This window comes from Astatotilapia calliptera, chromosome 8 (genome assembly GCF_900246225.1).
Source record: "Astatotilapia calliptera chromosome 8, fAstCal1.2, whole genome shotgun sequence".
In the NCBI taxonomy this organism is placed as follows: Eukaryota; Metazoa; Chordata; class Actinopteri; order Cichliformes; family Cichlidae; genus Astatotilapia; species Astatotilapia calliptera.
Window position 1 is genome coordinate 10,093,386 of NC_039309.1, and position 19,125 is coordinate 10,112,510.

The 19,125-nt window shown below is 39.2% G+C and overlaps 2 protein-coding genes across 7 annotated transcripts in view; one reads left to right on the forward strand and one right to left on the reverse strand.

Annotated features, from left to right (window-relative positions):
- ptprea (protein tyrosine phosphatase receptor type Ea) overlaps positions 1 to 15,807 on the reverse strand; it is a 56,968-nt gene extending 41,161 nt beyond the window's left edge. For 2 of the 6 annotated variants that reach the window (XM_026178414.1, XM_026178413.1), the window contains exon 1: positions 15,669 to 15,806. The gene's annotated coding sequence lies outside the window, so the exon portion shown is untranslated. Of the gene's footprint in view, positions 1 to 5,378; positions 6,014 to 15,599 lie in introns of those variants that run through there. The other 4 variants (XM_026178416.1, XM_026178412.1, XM_026178417.1 and 1 more) reach the window with 4 other exon arrangements.
- A 1,182-nt stretch (positions 15,808 to 16,989) lies between these two features.
- Positions 16,990 to 18,504, forward strand: clrn3 (clarin 3). Its single transcript, XM_026178277.1, has 3 exons — positions 16,990 to 17,274; positions 17,716 to 17,901; positions 18,045 to 18,504. The coding sequence occupies exons 1-3, from the start codon at positions 17,043 to 17,045 to the stop codon at positions 18,320 to 18,322; spliced, it is 696 nt and encodes a 231-aa protein (XP_026034062.1). The 5' UTR covers positions 16,990 to 17,042; the 3' UTR covers positions 18,323 to 18,504.
- The last annotated feature ends 621 nt before the right edge of the window (positions 18,505 to 19,125 follow it).

Consider the following 19,125-nt stretch of genomic DNA (forward strand, 5'->3'; position numbering starts at 1 on the left):
AGGCACAGTGTTATTACTAAGTTGTACCCAGTCATCAGTCTTGGCTTTATTAAATAGGATGCTATAGGTTGCGGGCTTGTCAGACAGTCATGCTATCTGTCACAGGGATTACTGGTGTGAATCGTTGCGAAGAGCTGTAAACAAAAGGCCCCACGTGCACAGCTCTGAGAACAGAAGATAAGAAAGTGTAGGAGGGATTCTGGTTGGAGGGGGGGGTTACTGATCACTGTGCCAAGCTAGGAGCTGTGTGATGGATTTCGCACACATCTTCTCATCTATCTCTGAATCCCTTTGTGATGAACAAAAAGCAAAAGAGCCCCCTTCTGAGTGCATTCTGATGAAGAGGAGCACTATTTTACCATTCATGTCATTTGCCCTCAATGCACATTGTGCATGGGTGAGCAAACACACCCCGTGGTGCTACGGGGTACAATTAATGTTTTTCAGGCACATGGGTCTCATGCTGGAATATTTTCAGGAATGGAAGAAAACCAAGGACATGAAGCATTTCTCAAAGCTGCTAAAATTCAAAGTGAATCTATGGATATATCTGGCAAATCCAGCAACAACATAGAGGTGCATTGTCTGTCGGTATCGGCAAGTGCAGCATCTTGGCGGTACAAAAATCTGAACAGAGTAACGCTTGCCAAATGACATAAGCTGAAAGCAAGCCCCCTCCATTTTTAGAATTAGTGACATTACACAAGCAAATAACAACAGAGATGCCATGTCAGCCTCTCTGGAGGGTCAAAAATGCACGGATTAGACTGTCATTAATACTGAATCTGGATTATAACAATCCTGAGGCAGCTCAACTGCCACAGATTACTTCTATCCCAGCAAGGGCAATGACAGACAATGGCACTTTTTGTTCTCCTAGAACTGACAGTACCGCACAGTAACAAAGAGAGACTCATTTCTAATAGGGTCAGGAGTGATTAGACAAGCGGCAGAACTGGCAGCTCATAGAGAGACCCAAGATCTCCCAAAATCCACTAGTATCAGACAAGATTTGTCAGATCGATTGATGACCTAACTACAATTAGCCTATTAGTGCAGCTTGCCGTTGTAAAACAAGTTAAATTATCAGCCTACCCTTTGAAGATGTTTTATTACAACATGACGCTGTAGTGGAAACAGATTTAGTATTAACACAACACATCTTTGCAGGACCACTTAGCTTTGATACAAATGGCACCCGTCTGTCTAGACATCATCACATATCTTGTGATGACAGCCCACCCATTTTGGCTATTGTGATTGCAGTCATGCTTTTGATGCATTATTTATTAGCCTCCCACAAAAAAGTCTAAGAATTTTACCCTCAGTTCTAATAAACTGAACCACAAATTTAAACGCTGAAGCTGATTACAGTGTCGTAACGCAGTTGTTTACTTTTCTACATCTTTAAAGCTCAGAAATATAAATGACACAAAGGTCGCCTTTACAAAGTATTGTGTTGTTCTGGCATAAACAGCACCCATTTTCCTTTCTTATGGCTTCAAAGAGACATGTAAGAAGAGGGAACTGGGAACAGGATAATCTCTAGCATTAAAACAAACTCTTGTTCTAATATCTGGGACTTCATTAGCATTCTTTCACTCAAACTAAAAGGCGTTGTTTCAGTGGAAGACACAAGATAGAAGGAAACAAAGTGGAGATACAAAGGGTATCAGAGGGAGTTGGTACAAAAAAAGGCATGAAAATCTAAAGCCTGAGGAGGTAAAGAGGGGGAAGTGAGACAATCTCAGAAACAGACAGAGAGAGACAAAAAGAAGGAAAGAAAGAGGGAATACAGATCAGTCAGTGTGACCTGTCCTTGCCCCACAAAAACAAATGACATCAGGGTGGCTGCCAATCAGCTGATGTGACTCAGAGAGGCTGTCAGAATTCACTCCAGCTTTATTTTCCTGTTCCTGACACTTCCCTGTAACTTTTATAAAAAGGAGACAAATGGGTAACTGTAATCACACTGCACATTATTGTAAACTGAACTCAGCTAACAGTGTTTTAATTACTGAATTTTTAAAAATCTGCCTTCTGATAGAATCTAATTGTTTCATTACAATAAAAACCCACAGCCTTTTTATTCTTTGTGCAAAAATATAGCTTATGTAAACCAATCCGGCAACCGTTTCACTCCAATTCATGCGCAGACACATTAACAGCGAGAAAAAAATGCAATTACTCTGGTTAATGTGGCTTGCTTTAATTAGACGCATCTTTGGTGACAATGCAAAAACCATCACAAATGGCAGCGCAACAGGAATTCTCAATGACTGCCATTTAGAAGCCGACAATCTCACCGTCCTCTTATTGAGTGGAATCACTGTTTAGCTTTAGAGCAAACCAGAGATGAGAGGCCGGCTTTTGTTTACTCTTGTAAGGAATCAAGGACACAGCATTTCTAACGTTTTGTGCAAATCATCACAGAAGCTTGAAAAGTGACAATTATTCAGGCAAGGCTTAGCAAAACGATCCATTTTTGTTGCATTCTGAACTTTTAGCAATTTAATCGTAAATATCAGATCTGTATATTTGTGTTATTATTTTGTAGCTCGACTATGAGTTTATCTGAAAGTTCAAAATTTGATTGTGTATAAATGAGATGTGAACAAAACCCTTTGTTTAAATTGGAAAGGGAAATCCTCTCAGTGCTACACACTGGGGAATGCAGATATAGAAAAAAATCATTTCTTGTGAGAACCCAGAGGTTGAAAGTAAAACATGCCCCTGCTAATCAAGTTCTCCTCTGCTCCAGAACAACAATTTGAACACGTTTTAATAGTCGGTTTCTATAGAAACAGATCAATGCTGATTTCAATGATAAAATGCAGTTGAAGCCCTTAAGAGAAAGTTTTACTATTGCAACATCTTTCACTAAAAATAAAATACAAATTAATCAATTCTGTAATCCACTGCGCCTGAATTAACATTTCAATGAATACAGTAGGGGGCATCATTTCCTTGAATGAAAAAGGGTTTTTTTGTTTTTTTTAAAAGCAAACGCCTGAATCAGCAACTTTAACCGTCTTCTAATGATATGCAGTGTGTTTGAGAGTGAGATAGATGATGTGCTACAGATATCTCATCTATACTTGACAAACTGGGTGTGCAAAAGTGAAAGAAAGTCTAGTGATAAGGGCCCACAGTAGAATATATTTACTGCATATTAGTAAATCCAGACAGCAAAACTGTGTGTAATTATGACATATTTAGTCTCCTTAAACAATGTAATTTGGAAGTGTGAGTGACAATTAAACTCTCTAAACTTTAGAGAGACCAGCATATGCCATTTTCAAATACGGACTGCAGCCCTGAACTATTCTAGATGTCACCCAACAGAGGTGCTGAGGTGTGAAGATGTGAGAAAGCAAATGTCACGTGAGGTTTGATTGGACATCAAACGGTCTTCAATCTGCAAGCTCCCCAGCACCAAAGAGTGCGTGTAAGCCAACTGAACACAATAATTAATTATCAGTTGAATTACCAGTGAGAAAGCAATGTTGTGTGCGCAGTTTCCTGCACATCGTCTTGCCAGAACTATCACCTAAACCAAAACTGAAAGTTCATGTGTGAAAAAGAGGTTGTTCGATTTCTTATTTTGATTTCTCAGCAATCAAACTACTGTAATGTCAAATTTAGAACAGGGAAAGTTGCAACTCTTCACATTTAAAAGCAAATATTTGTGCTTTTTGTGCAATAAAGACATCAAAATTGGTTCCTTATAAAAATGCTTATGGGGCATATGTAGATTTGCCAAGTGCTAACTAACTGTATACATAATTCTCCCAAAAAAACCCCACAGAAATGAATTCAGGATCAAAATGTAAAAAGGCTGGCATCCCCATGACGTCTCTGGGGGAGGGAACCCGGAAACAGAAACCCCCCGTTGACATCACCCCAGCAGGATTTAAAGGAAACCTAATTGGACATATGCAAATGAAAGATGTGTTAAAAATTCCTCTTTATCATTGGGGGATGCATTTTGGCACCAGTTACCATAGCTCCATAAATTTCATCTTCCCCAGCTTGGGCTTGTTGTATGATGTCAAATGTGCATCCACTCCCTATTTTCTTTCTCTCTGCGTCTTCATTTCCCTTCACAGCGTACACCCAACCCCCTTCCATATTTTGACAAGAATCAATTACAGACACAGGAATGCAGGATGAAATGTGTGGCCTGGAGCATGTAGGATTTTATATCAGACCCCACACCGGTATGGTAGTAACGACAAGGGTGGGGAAACTATAAAAACAACCCTCTGCTTCACCTTGATTACCACGCTAACGTTTCCAGTAGCTTGATACTTCTGGTAGCCAGAAGTATCAAGCTACTGGAAGTGCACTAATGAAAAACAACCAAGCAGATATGTAGGAGTTTTGGCTTTTTTACAGGATTAAAGTGCACAAGCGCCGAAGGACCAAACACCTGCTGGTGCAGCTACACATGAGAAACAGTGTGCCACTCAAGCTGAACATGATGAAAATGGACTCCAACTAGTCTGCACTAATGAGTTTTTGCAATGAAGCTGAAGGCATCTCTATGGCTAACTAAGCAGCTAACTAGTCCCCTGCTGTGGCCCAGCTGCTGGATGCGATAGTACAGCGATGAACTGGCAGAAGTACAGAGCTCTTTTTATTTATTTCCTCTTGTAATTTAGCCAAGTTGGACAGACATCACTGATGGCTCAGAGCGCATGTGTCAGATTTGGTTCAAAATCCTGCTCAGCACACAACAGACTCAACATTTACCTCGTATCAGATTCGGCCCAGCAAATAAGCACCGCAGCAATGCAAAAAAGGTTAGCATTTCTTTGATGGCATGCTGTGCTTCAAAGAAAACCAGCAGTCCTAGCCTCTCTTGTCTTCCTCCTCATCTTACAGTAGGCAGTCATAAAAGACTGCAAATGAGGGGGTTTCTCAGTATGTTCAGAGAGCAAGGCGTTTTCCCTCTCAAGGGAAGACAGATCTGATGATCAAATCCTTTCCTGTCTCCTTGTTGAGCCCCTCTCTCTGCAACGGAGCGCATTTCCCTCTCTAATGCCAGCCATGTGTCACCCACTACTGCCAAACTGTTTTGATAAAAAGCCTAACTGCTGAATGTAGGAAACAAGGAAACAAATTTTAGATAAAATCCATATGTTCAATATCTAAAACAACAGAGTGGTATAACAATGATGAAAAGCAAACAAACACCCTTTTCCACTTCTTTTAATGCATTTAAGCCACAAACATCCCCAGGGAAAATAATATAAACTGTGAAGCATAAATGAGGTCGTGTTTTCAAGTAGGACGAATGACATTTGCAGCCGAATAACAAATTTGTTATTTTGCAAAAATAGGCCATATAGCGTAGCAGCATTAAAAATACATACCCCTATGGTGTATATTTGTCTTTTGCTTAGTCTCCAGATGCAGAGAGAATGAACGTGGGGAGGAAGAAGTTTCGAACAATCCTCAGTTCACCAGCGGTAAAATAGACGTTTGTGTGAAGAGCCACCCACTGACTAGGCTTGGCCCACAAAGAGACTCACTGTGAAACTCGGCCCTGAGACACATCATTATTATGATCACCCTGATCTCCAACCTCATTTTACTCCTTGCCATGATTCTCCATGAGAGAAACCACTCTGCTTTTTGATGACTGACTGTGATCCCTGCTCCCTGTTAACTGCCACACAACTATCTAGCTCTATGAGACATTATGAAACAGGCAGGCCACGAAAGCAAGCCGCCAAATACAGGAGGAAGCAGTCTGCTAGCATGCATTGCTCACTTATTATCACCATATGTTGCAATCACTGTATCTCCAGGGCTTGTAGTGCATCAGTGAGTGAGGTTGTTATCAGCTCTAGAGCAAATGAAAAGCATTTCCTTTACATCCAAGTTGTTGGCTCTGGAATACGATATGCATTTTTTGAAAATGATGAAATGTCATTAGAGGGGGATGCCTTAGTTTTACTTTCCATACAACAGATTTTTTCAGAATAAAAGCATGCTTTTCCTAGCCAACAGAATGTATTTAAACTAATGACATATGAAAAAAAATACACCAACATAGTGTTGTTTTGTTTTTTATTCTCACAAAAAAACATCTTTTTGAGAAAAGGTGCAGACAGAGCTGAAATAACTATCTAATCTACCAATCAAGACACTGAATCAGCAACCATTTTAGCAATCAGTTAACAAACTGAATCATATTTTAAGCAAAAAGGTCAAACATTTGCTCTTTCTAGCTTCTCCTCTTTGAGGCTTTGCTGATCCTCTTTCCATTTTTCTGTTTTATATCAATAAACATCGGAGGCATGATCTAAAAGACAAAGTCACATTGTAATTTGTATTTTGTGTACCAACATTCTGAAGCCCTGAGTTTAGCTATTTGACTGTTGCCCACCACATTTGGATGCAAACATTTGACTGACTGTAGCACTTGGTAGCTGAATTGTTAGCAAGATGCATTCTTTACTTCGTATAATATTAAATCTTTATTCTGGTGTGTGGCTACCTTAATAGGTTGCTACCACTTGGCCAGGCAATGTAATTCTGAAACACATCACATTGCCTGGCCAACTGGTAGCAACTTGTAAAGGTAGCCACATACCCTGAATCATATTCTTCTTTCTATTTTATTGTAACTTTTAATTGTAAGTTACAAAATAAACATCATGTTGTATGAAAAAGACTTTTTATTGAGCATATAAATGTATAAAGAAGGTGTTTACTGAAGTTATCATTTGTGAGATATAGCTACTATTTGTAAAGTTTATAATGTAACCCAATGTTTATTTTAGGTACCCAGCATTTAAAAATAACAGATATTTAGCTTAAACACAACAGTTAACCTGCTGATTGAAAATAATGAGTAGAAGTCAAAATAACCAGTTATAGTTTTATAATATCACGAATAAACATTTTTAAATTAGATTCTTAACTTTTACAGCGATGCGATTTGTGGTTCTGTGGCTTGTCTCCACTTTTGTATCTCACTTGGCATCGAAGCTGACAGTAATTATGAAAAACAAATGTCCTTTCATTGTAAGCAAATGGTGTAGATGTGGCTTTGTCTGTGACTGAGCACAAAAAAGCTTTGGCAGCGTTTGGGGGAGTGTTATTGTTGACAGTGTGCTTTCCCAGTGGGAAAACATACTGCATGACCAAATGTTGCAATGATCAGACACAGACAGTACAGCACAGTTTTGCTCATTAGCATAAAAATCTTTCTGGATACAAATCAAGAGAATAGACATGGAATTATGAGCTGCAAGTCATTCAAAACACTCTAAAGTCTAAATGTTTCAGCAGTTATAGATTAGATTTCCATAGCTGAAGGTCAGTGGGACAAAGTCATGTCATGGCACGTATTTTCTTACATAGATGAATCAATGCAAACTACCCCCTAGAGCACGATGCCTTCTATACTCTCACATCTAAATTATTATTGATGCCTTTGCAAACTGGTGATTTATTTTCTAATGGAAAACATCTCATGTGATAACACCTCAAACAGCTATAAGCACATTTTTGAGGAGCAGACCAGTGATTATATTACCCTGTAGAATTGTTACAGAAGGGCTGGAGTGAAAATATAGCACATGCTTCATGCTTATCAGCACACACTACATGTTGGCTAACCCCTGACTGTTGTTTCACTGCAGCATCGAACTGCTGAAACTCATTTCAACACAATCATCATAGTCAAAAAAAGAAGAAGCCTCGACACTATCCAGCCTCCCAAAGTCAAAAGTTAAAAGGTGCTTTTAATGAACGAGATCCAGCCTTGTTCTACACTCCACATCTTTTCAGCTCGACACAAAAACTGACAACCCAGATATTGAATTAATGCTCGTCTCTGTCACTGGAGGCCTTCGTGATGATCAGCACATTTGCAATTTTTACAAGTCTCAGCATACCAATGTTAAAAAGAAACCCAGGAAAGGCTGTGACTCTGAAGGAATAAAATAACAGCGTGACTCTGATTTTTTTTTCTTCACATAGTCAGCTAATAAAAAATTACTTGTGTGTTAAAATAGTTGTTCTGTAGTTGTTGTGAAGCGATCAAAGAAAATAAGCCATCCTTTTAAATTACCCCATTGTATTTGGGTGAAATTGTTTGCTGGTGTTATTCCAGTGCCGTCAAACTGCATCATATTTCTGAAAACACACAATGAAAATATTGAAGGACTGACATAATGATCACAAACAACTCCCTGTGCAGCAGCCTTGAAAGAATGAATAGGAAATGAGCTTCTTTAGTAAGCATCCATTATTCATTAAGCACTGTATTCCTCCATGTCGACACCCTCTGTAGTGACACAGCCAAACCATTATTTCCTTATTCTCACCATCACTCACTCTTTCTCTCGCACCAGTTACACCCAGCTTTCATGTTATCGCCATACGATCAGCTCCCAAATGCTTTACACTAGATAAACTCTACAACATGCAACAACTAGTAAACTAACTGCACTTGATGTTAGCTGAAAGAGTAGCACCCGGCAATAATGTTTTAGTAAAGACAAGAGCCACTGCAACTGAGCAGTTTATGGCGATGCAAAAGAAAGGCTATTGCATATGCTGACATATTGCAGAGAATAAACCTACCTGACATTATACAGGACTGATAACATAAGTCACAAGATCATGTGAGCCCTTTGTAAATTGTGCTGCAGAAGAGATGAGATAAGTTAATCATGCTTTCTACATGCGCTATCATCACATGCGACGCAGCCACTTTTAGACTCAATTAAAAGCCACTTAAAATGCATCTAAGCAAGAATATGGAAGTTCAGTACAGGTTGAAATTTAAAAAGAAGGTAATTCCAGATACTATTTAGAAACATCACTAATCTCCACACACAGACAGGGGGAAGGTTCAGTTTTGCGTTATTCTTTTTCTTTTTTTTTAACTCTGGAGACATTGCACATTATCATAAACATCGAGCTATAATGGAATGTGTAGGTGTAACATCTGTGGACCCAAGATGACTGCATCTTGAATCACGCTAAGAATAAACAAACGAGCCTGGAAAGATATCCTCAAAAGCCGAGTCTTTTTTCTTCTTAGCTGCCAATGTGAACCCAGCCTCTACGCTGCCCTTTGTTTTCCATCGAAAATCTAATATTTGTTTTTCCAAGTCATCCATTCGGATAAAGTAAAATGGACTGAACATGTTTTAAGCCAAGAGCGGTATATGTTTGCTTTCCCTTCAGCTAAGTCACGCCACAGTGTGCAGGGAGTTAATCTCTTCTGGGCTCCACCCTACCTGCACTGAGCAGGTCACCGATTTAGGAAGCCATTTTTCAGCTAAAAATGCTTAATTTTTATGTTAGAATCATATCTTAAGAAACTGGCCAGCTGAGCCTTGTGATTATTAAAAAATACATTTTGTCCATCTGCTGCACTTCCTGCAAAACACAAGCCAGCACCAGCATAAAGACACTTAAAAGATTATAGAAATATGTGTATACCATTGTCCAAAAACCTTGTCATCTAAAAGTGTTGTGGTCTACTTTGTAAAGCTCTTATGTATCAACTTCCATAAACACAACTAAAAAACTATGCGTTGTCTGGGGTAGGTAACACCCGCATTACTACTTGTGGAGTGACATAATTCTGTATGTCCCTGGGCTATATTCTCTTATTCAAACCAGATGGGCCGAACCTAGCGGTCTGTATCCTAAAATGAATAGTAAGGATCATGAGATGGTTACATAATAATTTTTTTTTGCACAAACTCAGTTTTAGTTTCTCCTGAGGCTCCATCTTTGAGGTAAAAAGCTTCCTTACTGATGCTTACAATCCAGGGTCATGCTCAGGATGTAACCTGTGATACACCATCACAAGTAGACATTATTTCATACTAACTGCTAAGATGTGTTTCCTGTCCTTGAATTTTTCCACTGCTGTTTCTAAGAGCACAAAGCCATCACAAACCCCTGTTAAATTAGCAGGCTAAACAGTTTTGCTTGAAAATGACTCACATGATTAATCAGTTATCATTATCATCATGCCAGTGAATAATCATTGTAGGTACACATAATTGAGGTGCATAAATGAGACAGGAAGCAGCTCTTTTAGTGATTTTGTTTTTTTCAAGGGGAGGGCCTAAATAATATAATTTTAAAGTCTCTTCTTTTGTGTCTCATGTGTTCAGCTCCACTGTTTTTTCACAGGGCCAACTTACAATCCTCCTTTGAACAGAGGTGAGTGAGCTCCGAAGCATCTGAAAAGAGGCAACTTTGATCTCTATCCAGCTGTTTCAATGCTTCAACTATCCAGCTGACTCTTTAACACAGCTGACAGTAAACAAAAGCAAATTTCCCCAACTTCAATTTGGCCTTACAGGGACGCTAAAATACTTAGATTCTTATCTATCCCACTGAAGCATCTGATCAGCCACAAAATCCATTCTTGAGCATGGCAACAACATCCAAGACTGAGTCATAAAGATATCTTCAGCCACAAAAACAACAAGGAGTCATGCAGCAAGAAGAGACACAAGCGACTTAGAGCAACTTAACACTATATGAGCAAAAGTATTGGGTTAATCTTTGAATTCAAGTGTTTTCTGTCTAATTGCCGCATGTGTATAAAATCAAGACCCTGAGCATGCAGTCTGCCTATGCAAACAATTGTGAAAGAATGTGTCATTTTAAAGAATTCAAAGAATTTGAGTGTGGTACTGTAACAGGATGCCGTCGATGCAACAAGTCAGCCATAAAGTGCCAGACCATATAATGTTACAGAGCGGGTTTGCTGAGTGCTGAGGCACATTGTACGTAAAACGCTCCAACACTCTGCTAACTCAATAACTGAGCTCCAAACCTCGTCTGGTATTAACATCAGGAGAACAACTGTGTGCTGGGAGCTTCATGGCATGGGTTTACATGGTATATATGGACTTTGTTAATTCTGCACTGGGGGCATTTCAGTGATTACAGCAGCACAAGGGTCAGGAAGAAAAAAATCAATTAGAGATATATTAAAAATATAAAAATAGAATAATTAAGCAGACTAGTGTACCATACTATGTACAAATGGTTACTATATAAGACAAAATACACTAAAATATCTTCTTTTTACTTGCACACAAGGTGCAGTGGAAGTAGTAATGGATACAAATGTATTTTTTAGCTTCTATTTATCCTATGTGGGTGTTGCACAGTCTGACTGCTGTCGGGATGAAGGACCAACGAAAGCACTCTGTCCTACAAAGTGGCTATAGCAGTCTACAAGTGAAGGAGCTGCTCAGGGCCTCGTCTCATGCAGTCTCATGCAAGGCATGAAGGGTGTTGTCTGTAATGGACATCAGCTTAGCTAACATCCTCCTCTCACCCACATCCTCTATATAGTCTAGAAGGAATAGCCAGGACAGAACTTGCCCTATTTACAAGGCTATTTTCCTGTCCTTCTCTATGCTATCAGCTCCCCAACAGACAACAAGATTGCAGAAGCCGTCATTGTGTCGTAACAGGTCCTCAATAATGTCCAGAGAACCCAAAAGACCTCAGGCTGCCCAGCAGATGGAGACGACATGTGGCCATGCCATGACGGACTAGGTCCTGGAGATATGATACATAATGTGTAGTGTACTGGGCATTGCTGTGTGATACCCAGTACTTTTGCTCATATAGTGTATGATTACAGAGAAAAGACAACAATAGCAAAACAAGATTTCTTTAGTAGAAATCTATTGCCAGGGAAAGTAGTACACACAAAAATTGAAAAACAAAAACAAAAAGCAGACCAATCAGGAAGTGGACGTGGCTGTCTGCATCACTGTTTACAAAAAGTCTGCGTTTCAGTCAGACAAAAACAATCTTTAACTTTTCAGACTAAACGTAGGCCAGCAGCATTTCTGACAAGTCGCTCTTTTTTAAGGATGCCTAAAACACAGTAGTGGTGTGTATACTGGGCCAAAATGTACTGAAAGTTACACACTTTAAAAACAAAAGTATGTTAGCAAGGCTGTACCCTGAACTACATGCCAAATTAGGCTATTACAAAAAAAAGGAGCGGCAACCTTGAATGTTAACATGATTAAATGTTTTTCACTTATTTTAAAAAAAGATGTTGAGTCTCTTCGTTTCCTTGCAGCTGTGCTGGTCTGGGGTGTAACAGATCAGGTGGTGAGGACTGTTGTGATTCAGAAAGATACAAGTGCAGGTACCAGTTTGTTCAGCTTGCAGTTTGTCTGCCCTTGTAGCAGCCACGTGTTTAATCCATGTAACAAGGCCTCCTTCCATGGAAAACCCTTTGTGTGTCATTTAAGTCCCAGCTCACTGAGGTTACAGGCCTGTCTGTATCCTACCAAAGCCCTACAGCAGGAAGCAAAACACCACTAACATGCCGTTTCTGCTTTTTTAGTTTGACTGTTATGTCAGTGCTTTCAGTTACAGTTTGCTTTAACTGTCGATTGAGCTCACATCTAAAAACAGAAGATCTATACAGTTAATCCTCCCCATTACTTTTCATTTATGTATTTGGATGTAAAATGGAATAGCAGGGTTAAAAGCAAGGGTTAATTTTCCATCTTCTCTCACTGCATGACTAAAGATATGTTTTCTCATTATTTAGTGTTTTCAGGATGAAGCCAACATCTAGAAGGAAGACTGCAGGGTTTGAATTCTGCAACATTCGCCGCAAACACAAACAAGCCTACGATTGCAACATGCTGCAGCTTAATGGGATTCAATAAACTTCCACCAAGGAAAGCAGAAAAAATAGCAGGTTGGATACAAATACTATCTGCATCAAAAGGAAGATCTTACTGTGACAATTCCCATGCCTAATTCATTAGCCCTTTTTCAAGGCTATGATCATTTCCGCTGGCAAATATCTGATGAGTTCTGGGTCAGACCAGACTCATCCCTAAATGTTTCAACTTTATACCAATTAGTTCCTTCTCCGCCTATTTGAAAAGAGCGTGAAAAAACATGTGCTTGAAAAAAAAAAACCTTCAAGCAGAGTGCAGTTAATGTATTTGCAGTCTAGGAGAGAGCACAACATGATGTGTCAAAGTTAAGCATTTCCAGAACTTAAGAGAGAAGTGGCAGATAGTTGAATTGGCAATTTAAGGTTTATATCCAGCAAGCTGTTAGAAACTACAGGTATGGACATCACACTCCTACCCACCTCACTTTGGATTTCATTAATCATCACATCTGTTCATTTCACGCAGCACACCCACACTAAAAGGCACTTACATTCACCACATTCCAACATACCATGTTTTCAGTTCTATCTATAGCAGAGCAGAACTAGAAAAGAACATCTTGGCGGTGATAAAAAACACCAATTAAATGTAAGCTGGCAATAACTGCTGCAGCTAGTAACTGTTGAGTAGTTACGAGACCAAGGCGCTATTACAAACAACATATACGCGCTCTCACACTTATTTCTCGAGATATAACAAATAAGGAGGTACAGAACATACCACGGACAGGGCCTTTTGATTATGCCAGAGATTAACTTACATCCGGTATCCTTCAGCAGAGCAAGTACAAATTACCCTCAACGAATAGCGTTTCGCTCGAGTCAAATATGAATAGCAAGAAGATGAAAGCCAAATCAATCTGCCAGCAGCACTCAGCAGTCAAATGTTATTTCTTCCCTTACACAGACTCATTTGTCTTGGCGAGCACAAACTATTTGTTTATTTCATTGCATCCTCATTAGCTTCTGCCAGAGCAGTGTCAGAATCTTCCTTGGGTCTATGCTGTATAATTTAAATGAAATTCAGACACAGACTGTCTACATAAGAGACAAAAGAGAAGATAAATGAGCATTAAGGAGAACATGTTGCATGACAGCTGCATTAATATTGAACCAGCAGAATGATGCAAGGTGTGTTACAAAATAAAAAGAAAATGAAGAAATACAGACACATTACAGTTTATTTTTCAAATTTAACAGAGACCCTTTATGCGTTTTCCTATTTCTGTCATACATATAGAAGATATTCATATTAAAAAGCTGTCGGTATGTGCAGTTAATCACGAAGAATAAAAACCCTCGGCCTCAGACTGCTCTAGACAATCTGTTTCTGTCATCCCAGTCACAAAGCTCCTGCTGGGAGCAGAAGTCCTGGCCACTAACAGATCAAACCTTCTGTTTGCAACGGGCGACCAATCAGGAAAAAAAGCTGGCTTAAAAGGAAGAAGATGAAAGTTAAAAATGGCTTGTTTCAGACAGCGTATGACCTAAGGGTTTGCACCAAGGCCTTATATAAAGTGAATACAGAATACAGTGCAAGAATCGAGCATAATACCTTCCCTCTAAGAATTTTTCTCTGGTTTCTAGAGAACATGTAATTGATTTGTCTTTCATAGTCTAGTAGCAAGAAAATCTTGGTAGGTCCTCAAAGAACTAACCTTTGCTTGACAGAGTATTCAGGTTTGTCTGGCAAGATCCTTAAGCTCCTTTATGTTGTAATGAACCAGATATTACAGACATTTGTTATTTTCGATACTAATCCAAGTTCATTCTGGCTGTAGAACCTGGCTGTGTCAGGATGACTAACAGACTTAATACAAGTAACAGCACCTCTATAAACTTGGCTAATGTTATGGCCCAAAATAGTGTGTAGTGACAGTACAGTGGCAGCTTGGTCCACTGTAGGCCAAGCAAGAAATGAAAAATGTGACATGAAAAGCATGTAGAATTAATTTCAGTGCAAGACTACAAATCTGTTTCTGCGTGGTGTTTAAACTGAAGTCCATCCATCAGTACAGGATGTCAAAGTGACCGCTCCTGTTGAAGGTCAGCAGAGCACAAACTCAATTGTTTCTCGGTTCATTTAATTTTTAATTTCCATGGTCTGATAAGAATCAAATGCCAAATACAGCACAGCATCTTCCCCCTTGCATTGAACTGGCAAACTGCCACAAGCAATCTGCTCCGGGGATGCTGATTTTTTACTGGCCCTGACCTCTAACCTCCCAGGGGAGAGTTCTTCCCTTTGGGGATTAATGTCATTTCTGGTGATCATTACATTAAAACCAATGTTCAAATGCTTCGGAGCCAACAGAGCATTCAGCAACCAAATAACATTAAACTTGAGTCAAATTTTAACCTGACTCAAAAACCTGGGTCCTCCTATGACTGCAAGTCTAAGGAGACCATTCATGATATCTGAAGTAGTAATGCAGCCGTGGTCACCGACATGTTGAAACTGGCACAACTGCAGCCCACGTAAGAGTCAGCTAGCAAGTATGAAGACAAGAATGATCATTTTTATTGTTATGGTTTCTAAATAAAAACATGACGGTTAAACAAGGTAGAAGGGGGAGACTAAACCCCAAGACAGGGGATCAGGATAAAACTCCAAACGCTTGATCCATTAACCCATATTCACTGACGCACCGGGTTGACAGAAGTCGCTGCAGGTTGTCAAAAGGAGAGCTCAGAGCATTTAAGCACACGATAAACATGGTGACTTCTACGAGGAATTCACTCACTGCAACGGTAAAGCTGAATGCGCACCTGAAATGGACGCTAAATGTGAAAATTCCACGCGCTGCTGTGCGTAACGGACAGGTAACACGGCGTTTGACGTGACTGGGAAAATGACTGAAAATTTGGATGTTTCCCTCACCTCCTCGATATACAAGTGTCCGGGTGCAAAAAAGACGATGCAATGCCATAAAGGAATCTCATCACTCACCTTAGATGGCTTTAATATTCAGTCCTGAGCGCAGATTGTCTTGGAAAAGCCGAGGCGACGCTTCAGTGTTGCCGCCTGTCACCGGGAGGGAGGAGTTTGTGTTTACTCCAATATAACAGAGCTGTCAGCAACCGCACGGATCCTCTCTGTTTTTGGCGAAGAGAGGGAGCCGCAGTCTGGCCACAAACTTTATTACAACGTGTGTGTAGGACTTCTGCATTACAGATTCACTTTTTTTGTTTGTTTGTTACAAAGTCGTGTGGTTCCTTCTGAAGGTGTGCTTTATCTTAATAGGATTACATTTTACAGTTAATACTAGAGATGAAACGAGGGGGATTTGTGATTTAAATAAAGGGAATGAATTATGTATAATTTTTTGAACTGCAACAATGGGTGATAGACCGACACAAGAGTCTTTTGTTAATATGAGCAAATACACGTTCAAAGAATTGAATGCGTCATGGTTTAGGGGAATGGAAAAAAATGATTCTCTCGATCATTGTAGCTGCTTATCTGTCCTTATCAGGAGGCATGTATCCCTGCCCTGAGGTTTATAGCTCCAGTCATACTGGAAAAGCAGAACACTCTTCCTGTCTATTCTCAGAAAGCAGCAAATAGCAAAAAACTGTGAAATGTGATCCACAGTGAAACACGCTAATCTGATTTCTCTGTAATTTTGACATTTTATATAGTGTAAATGTGATTTATAATCTGTGACACTCCCCTGATAGCTTTAGTGCTTTATTGATGACGTATGCGTGTTATTAAGTGACAGCCCTCTTCCAGTAATTTTCTTTCTCATGCAAGATAAATAATTCATCTGCAATAAGTTTTATTGCCCTGCAATATCAAGGAAAGGACTTTGAAACCAAAGGCTGCAAACGTTTTTTTTAATAAGTCCAGCAGAAGGTGTGTGAAGTTCCTGAATTACAGGATCAAGAATCCTTGAAAGATTTGACATATTTCTTTTACATGTTTTGAAGTTGTTGGGTTTTGTTTGGCTCAGATCTTCAGATTCATCATCTGCACTTTACAATAATTTACTTCAAAAACAAATAAACTGTATATTTCTTCTTTTCTTCTTTTTTTTTTTACATGACAATGGCATGGCACCAGTATTATTGTTGGTGAAACAGGTGTCTCTACTATGACAACCAGCCCCATGTTTCCCTTCAAACCAAAGGTCACAGCCATAAACATGACATTTTATGACCAGCTATCTATATTCCCCTCCAACAAGGAAGGTAAATGAGAATTACTTAGAGAATCTTTAGAGGCTCAGAGGACCTTGATCTCATTCTGTGGCTTCACCAGAGCTTTAGAGAAGAAACTCTGGGATTCGTGTTTAACTAGTGTAACTGGAATACAGTGATAATGCCTTCCACAAAGAAGACTCTGCATTTCATATCAAGTGCTTTGGCTACATCTATATCTGTTGGGCTTATTGGATATGGCATGTCAACAAAGTGGGTTATAACAACCATGGAGTGCGCACAAAAGGCTACTGGTTTGTACAATGGATCTGCTGAGATCACCTTGGCCCTTTTTGATGGAATATTAGAGAGATCCTCCTGCCCCCTGTTTGGAGCTACAGATACATTCCAAGGTAATTTTCAAAAGTTCAACCAACTAGAAACAGACTCAAACAACAAAGTTCTCTCATATATCTCCACAATGGTAACTGTTTTTATTTTAGTTTAATAAATTTCAGTCGCTGACACATCCTACCTTCAAGCAATGGGGAAAATTAAATTAAATTTGATTAATTTTGACCACCAGCTTCTGGTCTTACTCTAGAATCTGTGTCGCTCTTAGTGTGCATAATGAAAAGAACACACTGTCAACAGTTTTTCCTTCTGACACAAGCTGTTATGATTAGAAGTCCCAGACAGATATCTCAAAATAAAGACAAATGCTATCAAAACTTCCATCGTGAAGGAGAATGAAACTGCTCGGGCAGTTTTACCAGCCTCTTGTACTCAATAAACATGGAAGTTCAGTACAGCATTAAATGTAGGACCATAATAACCTGTGTTTCTGTGTTTAGTGATTCCTACATTGGCAGGAAGAGAAGTTGCTTCAGTAGTCCTACACGGTCTGGTTTTGTGCCTTCTTGCCCTCTGTCTGCTGTTTTCGGCATGCAGCATCCTCATCTCTCTCTACAATAGTGTCAGCAATCCTTATGAAACCTACATGGGGCCTGTTGGAGTCTACATCTGCAGCTCTCTCAGTGGTAAGTGACTGATATGTTATAGCAGTAAGCATGTTGCAGTTGCACAAGCGGAAGTGCTGGGGCATTTCCATGAAAAAATAAGGTGTGATTTTTGTTCTATTCTTTTGTTTGTGATATTTCTAATGCTACTTATTCTCCTGCAGCATGCTTGTCTGTGATAGTCCTCATCCTGTTTGTGGTGAACATCAGTGCGACCAATATGGCAGAAACCTTTGTAGAAAAGTATACTGAGGGTGTTCCAGTAGCCCTGAAGGGAAAGGCTTCAGTGATGCAAGTAGGATATTACCTGGTCATCCCTTACACAGTGCTCTCTCTCATTGCCATCGCCTTGATCTACACATATGAACATGCAGCCTACACACGCAAAAAAGAGCAGCAGAAGCCTACAGAGGATGCACCCATGGACTTAACAATGTATTAGTGCAACAGAGACCATGGAGTTTTCAATACCACTGATATATTAAAGACTTTCTCAAGAAACCTACTGTAATGAAAGATAACCAACTGTGGTTATACACAGTAAGGTCTGGATACACGGTAAAGCCTTGTTCATTGTATGATAGATTTATAATATTTAGTCTTACTATATCAGGAATAGTCTGGTTGGATCAAGTACCTTACACTTAAATGTCATGTTTTGAGCAACAATTATGTAATTTCAGCATTTTGATCAAATTTGATATCAAGGTATGACAGTGCAAAGTGTTTGCTGATACAGTAAAAATATTACCATGTAAATTTCTTTTCATTCATATGTTTTTGAAATTCCATTCTTAAAAAATAACTATTTATTCTGTTTGTTTGTTTTTTTTAATTTTGTGTAATCTTTTTGGATTAAATGTATCAATTTAGTTTGTTTTTTCTTTTTAAAAAAACCATCATTGTAATATAATCATCACAAAACATGCTTTACAGATCGTCAGGCAGACAAAACCTCAATGATTTTACTGTGTTCTGTGTCCATTAACATCAGCTTGCAAAATAAAACATTAGAAAACATGAATAAAGTGATGAGATTGGATTGATTTTACTTGAAAAAATGAATTTTTGCAATTTAATGTTATGCATTTACTGCGGTACTGCATTACAGATTCACTACGAACAAGCAAAATGATTACATTTATTGGAAAAATCTAAAGAGCGAGTCAAAAAAAAATGGATGAACCCACTGAGGGGGGTTTTACTGATGTCTGCTGCCCTCTATCTCTGAAATTATGTAATTGC

Bases quoted from the DNA above. Each gene is read 5' to 3' on its own strand.
- clrn3 (XM_026178277.1), top strand. From the start codon at position 17,043: ATGCCTTCCACAAAGAAGACTCTGCATTTCATATCAAGTGCTTTGGCT. The intron at 17,275-17,715 runs GTAATTTTCAAA...TTCTGTGTTTAG, and splicing joins AGCTACAGATACATTCCAAG to TGATTCCTACATTGGCAGGA. The intron at 17,902-18,044 runs GTAAGTGACTGA...ATTCTCCTGCAG, and splicing joins CATCTGCAGCTCTCTCAGTG to CATGCTTGTCTGTGATAGTC.